General features: G+C 36.8%; 1 protein-coding gene across 5 annotated transcripts in view; it reads left to right on the top strand.

Annotated features, from left to right (window-relative positions):
- Positions 1-12,275, top strand: part of LOC148852445 (RNA helicase family protein) — a 162,873-nt gene that overhangs the window by 124,296 nt on the left and 26,302 nt on the right. For all 5 annotated transcript variants that reach the window (XR_016099758.1, XR_016099759.1, XR_016099757.1 and 2 more), the window contains 2 exons: positions 3,736-3,828; positions 6,843-7,058. Coding sequence is in view for 2 of the 5 variants with exons in the window: in XM_088947301.1 (XP_088803427.1) it covers positions 3,736-3,828; positions 6,843-7,058 (309 nt within the window). In the remaining 3 variants the exon portion in view is untranslated. The remainder of the gene's footprint in view (positions 1-3,735; positions 3,829-6,842; positions 7,059-12,275) is intronic.

Here is a 12,275-nt window from a genome sequence, read left to right as displayed (position 1 = left end):
TTAGCTTGAGGGGGAGTGTTAAGTTGACTGTTTTTATGTATTGTTGGTTTGGCTGATAAGTGTACATGTTAGTTTGTATTGGGTTTTAAGCTGTTAGGTACTGGGCCTTTGTTATTGGGCCTAAGTCTGTTTAGTGTTTTAAGCAGTCTGGGTGTCCCATCACTAATCAGGGGCATTCCAGACCTTTCATGTAACACTGTATTGTAATCTACTATAAATAATAGTACTGTCGACTGGGTTACTCGGTTCGACATTCTCAGCACTTGTTTGCCTTCACCTCTCTTCTACTAGTTCAGCTACAATCTTTCAGCAAACACCTATTACATTTGGTACCATGGAAGATAAGCCACAATAAGGCTTTCTAGAACATGGATTATTGTGTACAGTTTGACTATTTGTTTAGAATTTATGGATTCCCACTGCATCTTTGGTTCTAGGAGGTGGCAACATAGATAGAGGAATTGTGCAGTGGCTTCTTGGAGCTTGATAATTTGTTGTAGGCAAAGGAGACAGTGGAATGGATTAGGGTTAAAGCTAAGTAGAAGGGCTATTTTCTGGCAACAGTGAACCTGATTATTAGCAATGAGGTGATGGTAATCAAGGTGTGATTGGAGTTTTTTCTGGAGGTGAGAGAGAAACCAAAAGAATGTGCAAAGGTGGTGGAGATTGAACCAAACTAAATTCAAGAGGTGCTGATGGGGAGAAGTAACGAGGCTGCAGTCAGAAAAAAGCTGAAAGGGATGGATGTGTAGATTCAAGAAGGGGATCAACCGTTATCCATGGTTGGAGAATAGGGAGGCGCAATGGGAGAAAAGAGGAGTACTGACATGACATTTGATAAAGGGCAAGGCCGAGAGGAGCTTCCTCACAACCATCAATCTGTTGAGACACCTAACATCATTATCAGAAAGGAGGGGGAGGAGCCGACTGCTGGTGATTTTTAAATTTCAAATCAAAACCTGATTGAGGTTTTGTCATGATTTTTCTTGAAAAGTTAAAGTCACTGTGTGACAAATGCACTTGGTGAAAGCATGTGGATGGATGATTGGAATTGAAGAGGGTGGTGCTGATTGAAGGGATGCATCAAGACATAGGAAGGTGGAGAAGGGGACTGATTGTATTACCCAATCAATTCTAGATGTAGAGCAAAACAAAGATTTTTTAAGGCCATGGATCATGAGATTGACACAGAACTGGCGTAAGCCACCTTAAGAGGAGGGGGATGAAGAGGAAGAAGAGGGAGGATCTCATTTTTCTTTATTTTTAATATTTTTTTTGTATTAACAAGAATGAAGTTGCAAAGCACTAGTTGAAAGAGGAAGAAGAGGGAGGATCTCATCTTTCTTTATTTATGATAATTTTTTTTTTGTATTAAGAAGAATGAAGTTGCATAGCACTAGTTGAAAGGCAGGGTCTTGTCGAGACCAGAGTCAGCATATGTCACCCCCGACCCACTTTCTTTCCCTTTATCTTTCCTTCCCTTCCCTTCCCTTCCCTTTCCTTTTATTTTTCTATCTTTTTCTCTTTTTTCTACTGTTTCTTTTTCTTTCCCTTCCCTTTCTTTTTGTTTCTTTTTTTTTCTTTCTTTTTATTTGTCTTTTTATATGAGGTGTATGTGAGGCGCATGAAGCGTACGCCTCCAGCACGCTTCATGAAAAAAGTGTATGAGGCGTACACCTCTTGCACCTGAGGCATACGCCTCAAAGGTGTTAATGCCTATGGTATACACCTTAGGGTGTTTTGGGGGCTCTTCGCCTGGAGGCACCCCTCTAGGTGTATGCCTCCAACGCCTTTCAAAATACCGAAGCATTCCAACCAAAATGAAACAGTTTTGATGGAAAGAAATCATTGTTTAGAGGAACTTAAGGAAGGCAACAAGGAACTTCCATTAATTGTGGCTAATGACCTATTCAAAATGTTAGCCAAATACATCATTGGGGGTGGTTACCCTTAAGCAGTGATGCCATCAGATGTCTAGGGGATATTGATTTCAAAGAAATGCTTTCCAATTTGAAGATGGGAAGGGGGAAAAGAACTATCTTTTGGAGGAGATCTCCCATTGGGTCCTATTCAAATTGCTTAGTTTTGGGACAACTTCAGATTGTCTGCTGGTTTTATAAATGGATATGCTAACAATTATATCTTGGAAAATACTAGGTCTGAATTCGGGGCATAGGAGTATGGTTGTAGGGTCTTCATCAAACAATGGAAGCTTAGTGTGCAATGTCTTCAAGAAATGAATATGCAAAATCTAGATACATGGGTGGTTAAGGAGCACCTAAGGAAGTCATAACTGTGAATGGGAATCAACACCAACAATCTTATCATGCGAGGTAAGATGGCAGGGGTCTTCTTGTTGTTTGTTCTTTTCCAATGTGTAGAGGATGGATGGGAATGGCTGCTGACTGTGGTGTATTTTCGAAATGAAAATGGAGTATAGAGTGCGTTTTTGAGAGAATTGGATGAGGTTAGGGAAAGATGGGATGGGCCACGAATGGTGGGAGGAGATTTCAGCACCATTAGATATGTGTATGAGATTTGAATAAGAAAGAGGGAAATAGGAGACATAGAGGTATGAGGGGATTTGCAGGATTTATGAGGACATGGGAGATGGTTGGTTTACAGTTGCTGAGAACCAAATATATGTGGACAAATCCAAGATGAGGCCACCTTGGTAAAGTTGGTCAGGCTTGTGATTTCTTTTGAGTGGGAGGAGAGATACCCTTGTCTGTACTAAGAAGCCCCGTAACAATCACTATTAGACCATTCTGCCATTTGCTTGGAGTGTAATGGCATTTCTCCTAAGCCCTCTCCTTCATTTTGAGCATGCATGGTTAGAGAAGATGGTTTTACAGAGTCGATCAGGCAGTAGTCGGGATGAGATGAATTTTGTGAGTTCAGTCATCCACATTTCATGGAAAATTAAAAGGTTTGAAAGAAAATTTGAAGAAGTGAAGAAATAGAGTGGAGGTCAAGATGCAGAAATGTTTGGATGCTTTCAAGGAGATAGAAAGAGCAAAAGGATAGATATTTGAGGAGGAAAAAAAGAAGAGTATGGTGCACAGTTGTGCAATCTAAAGTTGCTTTCTTTGTCTGGTCAGCCACTTTGACAGAATCGTGACTAGAGAATATCTGGTCCAAAGAGGGATTGAATCATCATCATCTGAGCCTTAACCCAGCTATATGGGGTGAGCTAATGATCATAAGAGTTTGGCAAATGTTTTAGTGCCAGCTGCCAACCTGATGCAACCTTCCTCCTTTATCTGGGCTTGGGATCAGTAATGTAAGACATGCTCACACTGGCAGAGTTTCCAAGGAGAGATCAGATGCCTAATACAAATTGTGCTAAGTTTGGAGACAGTCAGCCAAAACATTACAGGACTGTCCAGTGAGGAGTTGCTTCCCTGCCTCTATTGCAGATTTTATAAGAAGGTGGTACTTGAGAGGGCTGAGTAAGCAAGGAAAAGTAGTAGACCATCATCTGTTGGTAGTTTCAAGCATTACTATAAATATGCTTAGTTGATTATCATCCCAAAAAATTTACATCTCAGTGTACTTTCAATTCGTGCAATGCCTCCTACTTGATTTCTTTGGAGTTTTAACAAGTCATAATTTTCTGCAATAATTTACATCTCAGTGTTAAATTTGTCATTTTTTCTAATATTTCTAGATCAATATTTGGTCATTACTTTATTTTCTTTGGAGTTTTAACAAGTCATAATTTTCTTGAATCAGACTGATGGAAAAGTTAAAGACAAACTTGACAATTGGTTTTCTGATATGTCTCAACCATTCAACAAGTATTCACATCATTCTTCAGTTGTGAAGGTAAGAGCACTACGAATTTGTCTCCATTGAGTTTAGAATTTTCATTAAGCTTCAGTTAAGAAAATCATTTACTCTCTAAATGATCTTAACATCAATTGTATGTTTTCATTTTCCGAATGAAGCCAATTTTAACTAAAGGTAATAATAGTTTCTTTTTCTGAAAATCAATTTTCAAATGTGTGGATACTATTAGTTCTATGAAGGTTTTAATTGCTACAAATAATATTTCAACTTGATGTGTAGACAGGAATAAGGAAATCCAAAACATTTTGTCAATTTTCTTTCTAGATATGAGAACCAATGTCTTGATCTAATGCAATGTTGTCTATGTCAATTCATTTATGATAATCAAACTTATTTAATTGTTTGAAAAAGACGAAATTTTGTAAAATGTACCTTGGCTTATAGAAACAGGAATCCTAAAAAAAATGATTTGTTAGTTTTCTTGAAAAAAGGTGACTCATGAAGGAAGACAAATGGGGAAAGCTTTGACAACCAATCAAAGCGAAGGGACCAAGTTTGAAGATGTTTCAGAGGAAGACTTAGAAAATAATTTCTGGGTTCTCTTAGAGTTAGATCATGGAATCTGATCGAATTGTACTTTTTGTTTTCTTTTTCTTTATTTCTTTTCTTGCTGATCTCTCATCGCCCCATGGATGTACCTTTTTTCCTTATTTATAAAGTTTTCTTTGTTGAGATATTGGGCTGGACAACTCTTTAGCTGTTTCTTTTTTTACTTTTTACTCTAGCAGCCACCTTACTAGGGTTATTCTTGTAATCTTCTTCCTAGTTATGTTTAGATCTAATAAAACAAAGAAAGTGGACTAGGAATTAGCCATGATCTCTTCTTCCTAATGTATTACACATTGTATCTCTAAGCACCTTTCTTATGGCTTATTATCCCCCTCTCATTATTCCTTTTTAGCCTTTGTTTGTTCTTAGCACATACCAAAAAAATGTGTTAGAAGCATTATCTAAACTAGAATGAAGGGATGCAATGAGTGCTGAAATGGAAGCACTTTGTAAGAACATGTGGGAGATTGTTGATTTGCTTGAAGGCATGACCACATGAGCTGCTAGGTTGTAAGTGGGTATACACTATTAAATACCATGAGGATGGATCGATTGAGAGGTATAAAGCAAGGCTGATTGCTAAGGGTTATATTCAAGAGCAAAGTTTTAAGACACAGAGGGTTGATGTAAGGCGTTCCACTACCTAGAGGAAGGAAGATCTCATTTTTTTTCTATTTTTAATAAAAATATTTTATATTAAGAAGAATGAAGATGCATAGCACTAGTTATATCAATCTTTTATTTTTAATAAAAGTCTTTTCTTCCCTTCCCTTTCCTTCCGTCTTTTTATATGAGGTGTGCATGAGGCATACACCTCTAGCACGATTCATAAAAAAAGCATATCAGGCATACACCTCTTGCACTTAAGGTGTATGTCTCAGAGGTGTCAACACCTTTGGAATATACCTCAAAGCATTTTGGGAATGCCTTGCCTGGAGGTGTACACCCTCCATGTCTTCTAAAATTGTTCAAGAGTATGGGATTGATTAACTTGAGATTTTTGTTCCCATTGCCAAAATGATTTCTATTTTGGTTCTTGTCTTTGTTGGCTTCTTTGTCTTGTCCTTTATACTAGTTTGATGTGAAAAATGCCTTTTTGAAGGGAGACCTTCATTAAGTGTATTTTTCTCTTACTCTAGGCATGTATGGTAAGGAGTTAGCAGGAAAGGATTGTCGACTGAGGAAACCTCTCTATGGGCTTAAACAATCTCAACGAGCTTGGTTTGAGAGATTTTTAAGGCTTCGCTTAGTTTATAGGATAGGAGGGAAAATATGGAATATTCTTCCCTTCCCATGTTTGGTTTGTGGGATGTCATGAGAGGTTATGGATCCCAATTCTTGGAATGTAGAATCCCACCATTTTTGTAGGAAACAAGTGGTAATGCAGGGGGAAACTTGTTTAACAAAAGAAAACACATATCTTGCAATAATTTTGAGTGTTAATATTAGATTGTGACCTATTAATAAATTACTGATTATTTAAAAAAATATTACTAAAAAAATTTAATCAAAACTAATTAATAAACAAATTATTAATAAAATACTAATCAATTAAAAATAATTTAATATATAAGAATTCGATAATAAAATTATCAATTAAGTGATAAAATATTAATAATAAAATATAAACTAATAAAACTTAAAATATTATAATTAATATTTAATATAAAACTTAAAGAGGTGCGGCAGACAAACAAGTCTATTCCAGACAAAAGTCAGATGGAAATGGAAACACTTAAAGAGGTGTGGCAGATAACATCCCCGCCAAGTCTATTGTTACTTAACTAGTTAACAATATTAATTAATTAATAAAATATTACTTCTTCCAAACTCTCTCTTCTTCTTCCTTGCTATTCCAGACTTGTTTTCTCTTAATTTTTTTATTAAACACATTGATTTTTAGAAAGCCAAGTTATAAACCTGGTTGGTTGACAAGTGAATTAGTCTGATCATCCAATTCAAATGTTGCTTAAAAACATTGATATAAACTACAAGTAGGAAGCTTTGAAGCTGGATCTTCAAGTTGAAGGGCAACAAATCCACCACTACATGATGCTTTGATTATTTGCCTTTTGTTGTTATTATTGCTATATTTGAGCAATAATATGGATATTATTAATAAATCAACTTATAAGAAGTATATCGTGATGTTGTAGAAGAACATATCATTCTCATCTAGTCGTGATGTTGTTCTTAATAATGTTTGTGTACATGACCATATTCATTAATGCCTGCAAGACGTGCTGAATGATCACATGCAGTAATGTCATTCTTGATTTCTCTATTGTCTACAGACTTGTATAATTAGCTTATCCTGCTAAGATTTTTCATGGTGAAATAGAGGGAAACTATTGCTTCTTGAGTGCTTGGGATTTGAGTTCTTTTGTGGCATATTAGAATTTACAGTTAGTCTAAATATTAACTTTCAAATATCCTTGCAGTCAGTATTATGTGCAGGTCTATATCCTAATGTAGCTGCCACTGAAGAAGGTATTGTTGGCTTCACTTTGGGCAGCACCCAGAAACCATCTGCTAGTACTGGAATAAAGGGTTGTCCTTTCTGGTACGATGGAAGAAGAGAAGTTCAGATTCACCCTTCTTCTATCAACAGTAACATAAAAGCTTTTCAGTATCCATTTCTTGTCTTCCTTGAAAAGGTTTGCCCAAACGTAGACTCTGGAACATAATTAATTTCCTCATCTAATATACAGTTTGTTTATTTACAGCTTAAATAAGCACAATCTATTAGAAACAATGTGTTCAATTATTCAATGAGAAATAGTGAGAGTAGATGATGAGGAAGAGATGAGAGAAAGATTAGAGAGCCAAAATCTGGGCTCGTGGTGCCTAGAGATTTATTTATAATAGGGCAACAACTAATATAAAATAAAATTACAATAGTGCCCCTATGTCACAATCTACTAGAAAAATGCAATGCTCCCAGTTGTATATGTGAATTATGCCCGACTTGTCACATAGTTCGTTGTGCCTCAAATAGTGAAGGCCCTTTGTAACAATATCAGCAAATTACTCCTTTGAAGTTTGAACTAACATACAGAGTACACACTTCACCCTTTTCATGTTTCTCCCTTATAAAGTGTTTGTTGATTTCAATGTGTTTTGTTCTATCATGGAGGAAAGGACTAGCTGCAATATTTATGGTTGCCTTCTTCTCACAATAGAGGAACATAGGGTTGTCAACATTAAACCCTAGTTTCCCCAAGCTCTTCACCAAAGCACGTCGGCAACTCCATGTGCCATAGCCTTATACTTAGCTTCCACATGTCATTAAGTTTCCTCCAAGAAAGGTACAATATCCACTAGTGGTTTTTCTGTCATCCATAGATCTTGCCCAGTTTGCATTAGTGTAAACCTCTACTTTCAGATGATTATGCTTCCTAAACAACAAACCAATACTTGGATACTTCTTCAGGTACTTGAGAATCCTCTTTGTAGCTTTTATATGAGAAACCTTAGGAGAATGCATATACTAACTAAAACTCTCACAACATAGGTGATGTTAGGGTGTCATAAATAGGTACGGTAGCCTTCATACTAGACTCTGTACCTCCCTTACTTCCTTTAATGATTCCCATCACAATCTCCTAGTCAATTATTAACATACTAGTTGGCTTTGCTCCTAGTTTACTTGTATCTTGCTAGAGATCCAAGATGCATTTTCATATAGAAATGAAGATACCCTTTTGTGTATAGGCAACTTCAATCCCATGAAGATATCATTGGGACCTTAAATCTTTCACTTCAAATTGAGTAGCCAAAAAACTCCTTTAATTTTTGTATCTCAGAACTCTAATTACCTATGATGATAAGACTAGCATATCTAAACCCCACCTATTGAACCATAATATGAAATCTATTAAACCGAGCTTTAGGAGATTGTTTTAAGCCATACATAGCCTTCTTCAACCTACACACTTGTCTTCACTGCCTTTGGCATGAAAAACCTAGTGGTTGAACCATATACAATTCCTCTTCTAAGTCACCATTTAGGAGGGCATTTTTTATGTCAAGCTGATGTAACTCCCAATCCAAATTAGCAGCTAGTGATAGAAGAACTCAAATGAAATTCATCATTGCTATAGGAGCAAAGGTCTCAGCATAATCAATACCATAAGCCTAAGTATAATCTTTCACCACCAATTATGCTCACTACATACAAAATATTTGGCCGAGTCATACATAGATACAACAACTTCCCAAGTATCTCTGGAACACTCTCCTATCAACCAACAATTCACCATCAGTGACTGAGAGCTTGCAATTTAAGTATATAGGTGTAGAAGCAGGCTTACCAAGTTTGCCAGTCTCAACAATAAGATCAAGACATACTTGCGTTGAGAAGTGAATATACCTTCCTTAGACTAAGAAACTTCTTGAGGCCAAGAAAGGTCACCAATCTTATACAGAAGAAAAACAGTCTTTTGAGAATAAAGGACTGTTTAGAACAGATGCAGAAATCAAAATAAAATAACAGAAATCATTCTTCTAAGGAAGAGAAGATGAAGAAGAAGATGGCGGCAATAGGGGTTCAGAGTAAGAGAGTTTCGAACCTTAATCTCCACTCTTACACCCCTAACACTATTTTATGAAGTTAAACTTTGATAGTTTACAAAGAGGCCCTTAGTTGGGCAAAAAATTAAAAGAACATAACATAGAAAGAATAGGTCCAGAATAAGGCCCATTACAGCAAAGAACATAAAAGATAAAAAGGATAAACAGCCTATGGGCCATTTGGCCCATCTTCTCTACAAATACCTAGGCCTAGGAGACTAGAAAGAAGGCTATGGCAGTTCCTCACTAGAAAGAAGCTATGGATGCTGAAATTCAAGCCCTCACAAAAAATGATACATGGGATCTTGTTCCTACACCCTCAGATGCTTCAATCATTGGGAGTACATGGGTATATTCCATCAAATTGAAATCAAATGATAGTCTTGATAGATACAAAGCTCGCTTAGTTGCTCAAGGATATAAACAAGAATATGGGATTGACTATAGTTGTAAATCATACCAACAATAATCTGAATTAAAAGAAAAGAAACAAGAGAAAATAAGGAGATTGAAGAGAGAGAAGTAATGGAGGAAGAAGATGGAAGAAAGGAAGAAGAGAGAGTAGTTCTAAACCTCTCTTCAGCCCCCAATGATCTCTTTTATTCTTTTGTTGTAAAAAATAAGGACAATTACATGAGTGCCCTTAGTAGGGCGTCCATCACTAAAGACAACAATAAAAAACAATAAAAAAGAGAAAACAGACCCATAACAAAGGCCTACTACCTACTAACACAAGTCATAAACATAAGTTATGGAAAAACACGTCATCTTTGCTCCAATTTCAAAGGTGGCTATAGTTTGATTGGTGTTGGCTATTTCAGCAATTTAGTAGTGGGACATCCATCAAATGGATGTTAAGAATGCTTTCCTTCATGATCATCTCAAAGAAACAGTGTTTATGAAGCCTCCTTCGGGATATTGTGGTGATCTAACTATGTTCTATTACCTCAAGAAATCTCTTTATGGGTTGAAACAAGCACCTCGGGCATGGTTTGAACAATTTCATTCTGTCATTACAGATGTTGGGTTTCTACAAATTCCTTCTGACTATTCTCTCTTCATTCTGAAGTGGACCCAACAAATCATCTTTCTTCTTTATGTTGATGATACTTATTATCAATGATGATCATGACGGTATTTCTCACCTCAAGAATCTCTTGAGTCACTCTTTCAAGATAAAAAATCTTGGTCATTTGACTTGCTTCCTTTGATTGGAAATGGCCCGTTCTTCTCAAGGGTACCTGTAAATCAAAAAAAGTATTTTATGGACTTGGTTAACCTTGCTTGCCTCACTGATGATAATCAAGTGGATACTCCTCTTGAGGTGAACTTCAAACTTTCTAAGGATGGTGGCGAATGTCTTCCGAATGCTACATTATATCGACAACTTGTTGATAGTCCCATCTACCTCACCATGACAAGGTTGGATATCTCTTATGTTGTTCAAATTGTCAGTCAATTTATTTATTCCTCTAGACAACCACATATAACCACAGTTCTTCGGATCATTCGGTACATTAGGGGTACTATCTCTCATGGACTTCTTTTCTCATCATCTCTACATCTATCTGCCTATACTAAAGAAAATTGGGCTAGATGTCCTAACACTAGAAGATCTACTATTGGCTGGTGTGTTTTTATAAATGATTCCCTTATCTCTTGGAAATGCAAGAAACAACAAACAATTTCCAAATCCTCTATTGATGTAGAGTATCGAGCCCTATAGTCAGTCTGTAGTGAAATTGTGTGGCTTAGAGCTCTTCTTGGTGATCTCCATATGTAGCCCCCAACTCCCATTCCCATCCATGAAGATACTGTCAGTGCCATCAAGATTGCCTCTAATCTTGTTTTTCATGAATGTACTAAACAAATAGGTGTCAATTTTTACTTCATTAGAGATCAATACCTTGTTGGAATTATCACTCTTCCTCATGTTTCATATGGTCTTCAACTTGTTGACATCTTTACGAAGGCTATGACGCGTCCTCGCACCTAAAATATTGATGTTTTTTTCTCGGTATCAGTTTGAGTGGGTTGTCGAGATACTATGGGTTGACTTTGTTGGGAGTATTATATTACCATGTACCTTATGTACAATATCTTTTATTTCTCTTTTGTACAACTCTTTCTTATTTGTTTTAGTGGAGGGCAATTTTGTCCTTTCCCTTCCCTTGTACCCAAATAATATATAATACATCTTTTGGGTGTGTGCACATTAGACACACCCTTTCAACTTCTCTATGCAGTTCGACTATCTCTATCACCATTATCATGGTACTTAACAATAAATACCCATTTACAACCAATTAGTTCCTACCCTTCAGGTAAACCCACAATTTCCTAGGTAATGTTCTTACGTAAAGCATCTATCTCAGTCATCATAGCATCCTTCCGTTCTAGTTTAGATAAGTCTTCTGAGACAGATTTAGGGATGGCTTGTGTAGAATAGAGATTAAGAAGGAATAATAGGTCATAGAAAAGAGATTATAGGATAGGTGTTTGGAGATGCAATGGGCTATACACTTCCGTTTCCCTTTTCTGAGGGCAATAGGAAGGTCTAGGTCTGGGAATGTGTTGGTGGGAGCAGAAGAGGGCCAGCCTGTCATCTCATTAGTGATGGGAGGTGCAAGAGGCTTAGTTGAAGATGTGGAAATAACTTTCTCATGCCTGAGTCATTGTTTTTCATACCACCTCTGAACAATGGGATCAAAGATAAAAGTAGGAAGATGAGCAGGAGGAGTAGGAATATGTGAAGAAAGCTCAATAGGAGGAGATGCAATAGGAGTAGTAACTCAATTGGAATTGGAAGAGGAATAGTTGGGGATAACAACAATATTCCTTCTATGTGGAGGCATATCGTAGAAAAACACACTTATGAGCCCTAGGTTCAAACTTATGCCTTTGGTGGCTATGAACATGAACATAGCAAGTACACCCAAAAACCCGAAGAGGAAGAGAGAAAAGGTCCTCATCAGGGAAGAGAAGGCTAAAGGGGGTCTTAAAACCCAAAACTCGGTAAGGCATATGGTTTATTAGATATGTAACAGTAAGAAAATCCCATATAAAATTTCACAAGAACATGAGATGCAAAATGCAGGCTTCTGACAACCTCAACCACATGACGATTCTTCCTTTCCTCCACTCTGTTTGTTGTGGACTGTGGAAAAAAGAACTCTGATGAATAACCCCAAATGTATCAAGGTAGGATGAAAGATTCCTCTCAAAATATTACTTAGCATTGTCAGAGTGGAATACTTTGATACGAACGTTAAGTTGGGTAAGGATAAATTTGTGATAGCGTT

Source organism: Nelumbo lutea, chromosome 5 (assembly GCF_056320005.1).
Source record: "Nelumbo lutea isolate HS-2025 chromosome 5, American lotus-T2T, whole genome shotgun sequence".
Taxonomy (NCBI): domain Eukaryota; kingdom Viridiplantae; phylum Streptophyta; class Magnoliopsida; order Proteales; family Nelumbonaceae; genus Nelumbo; species Nelumbo lutea.
This window is presented reverse-complemented; position numbering and strand designations above follow the sequence as displayed.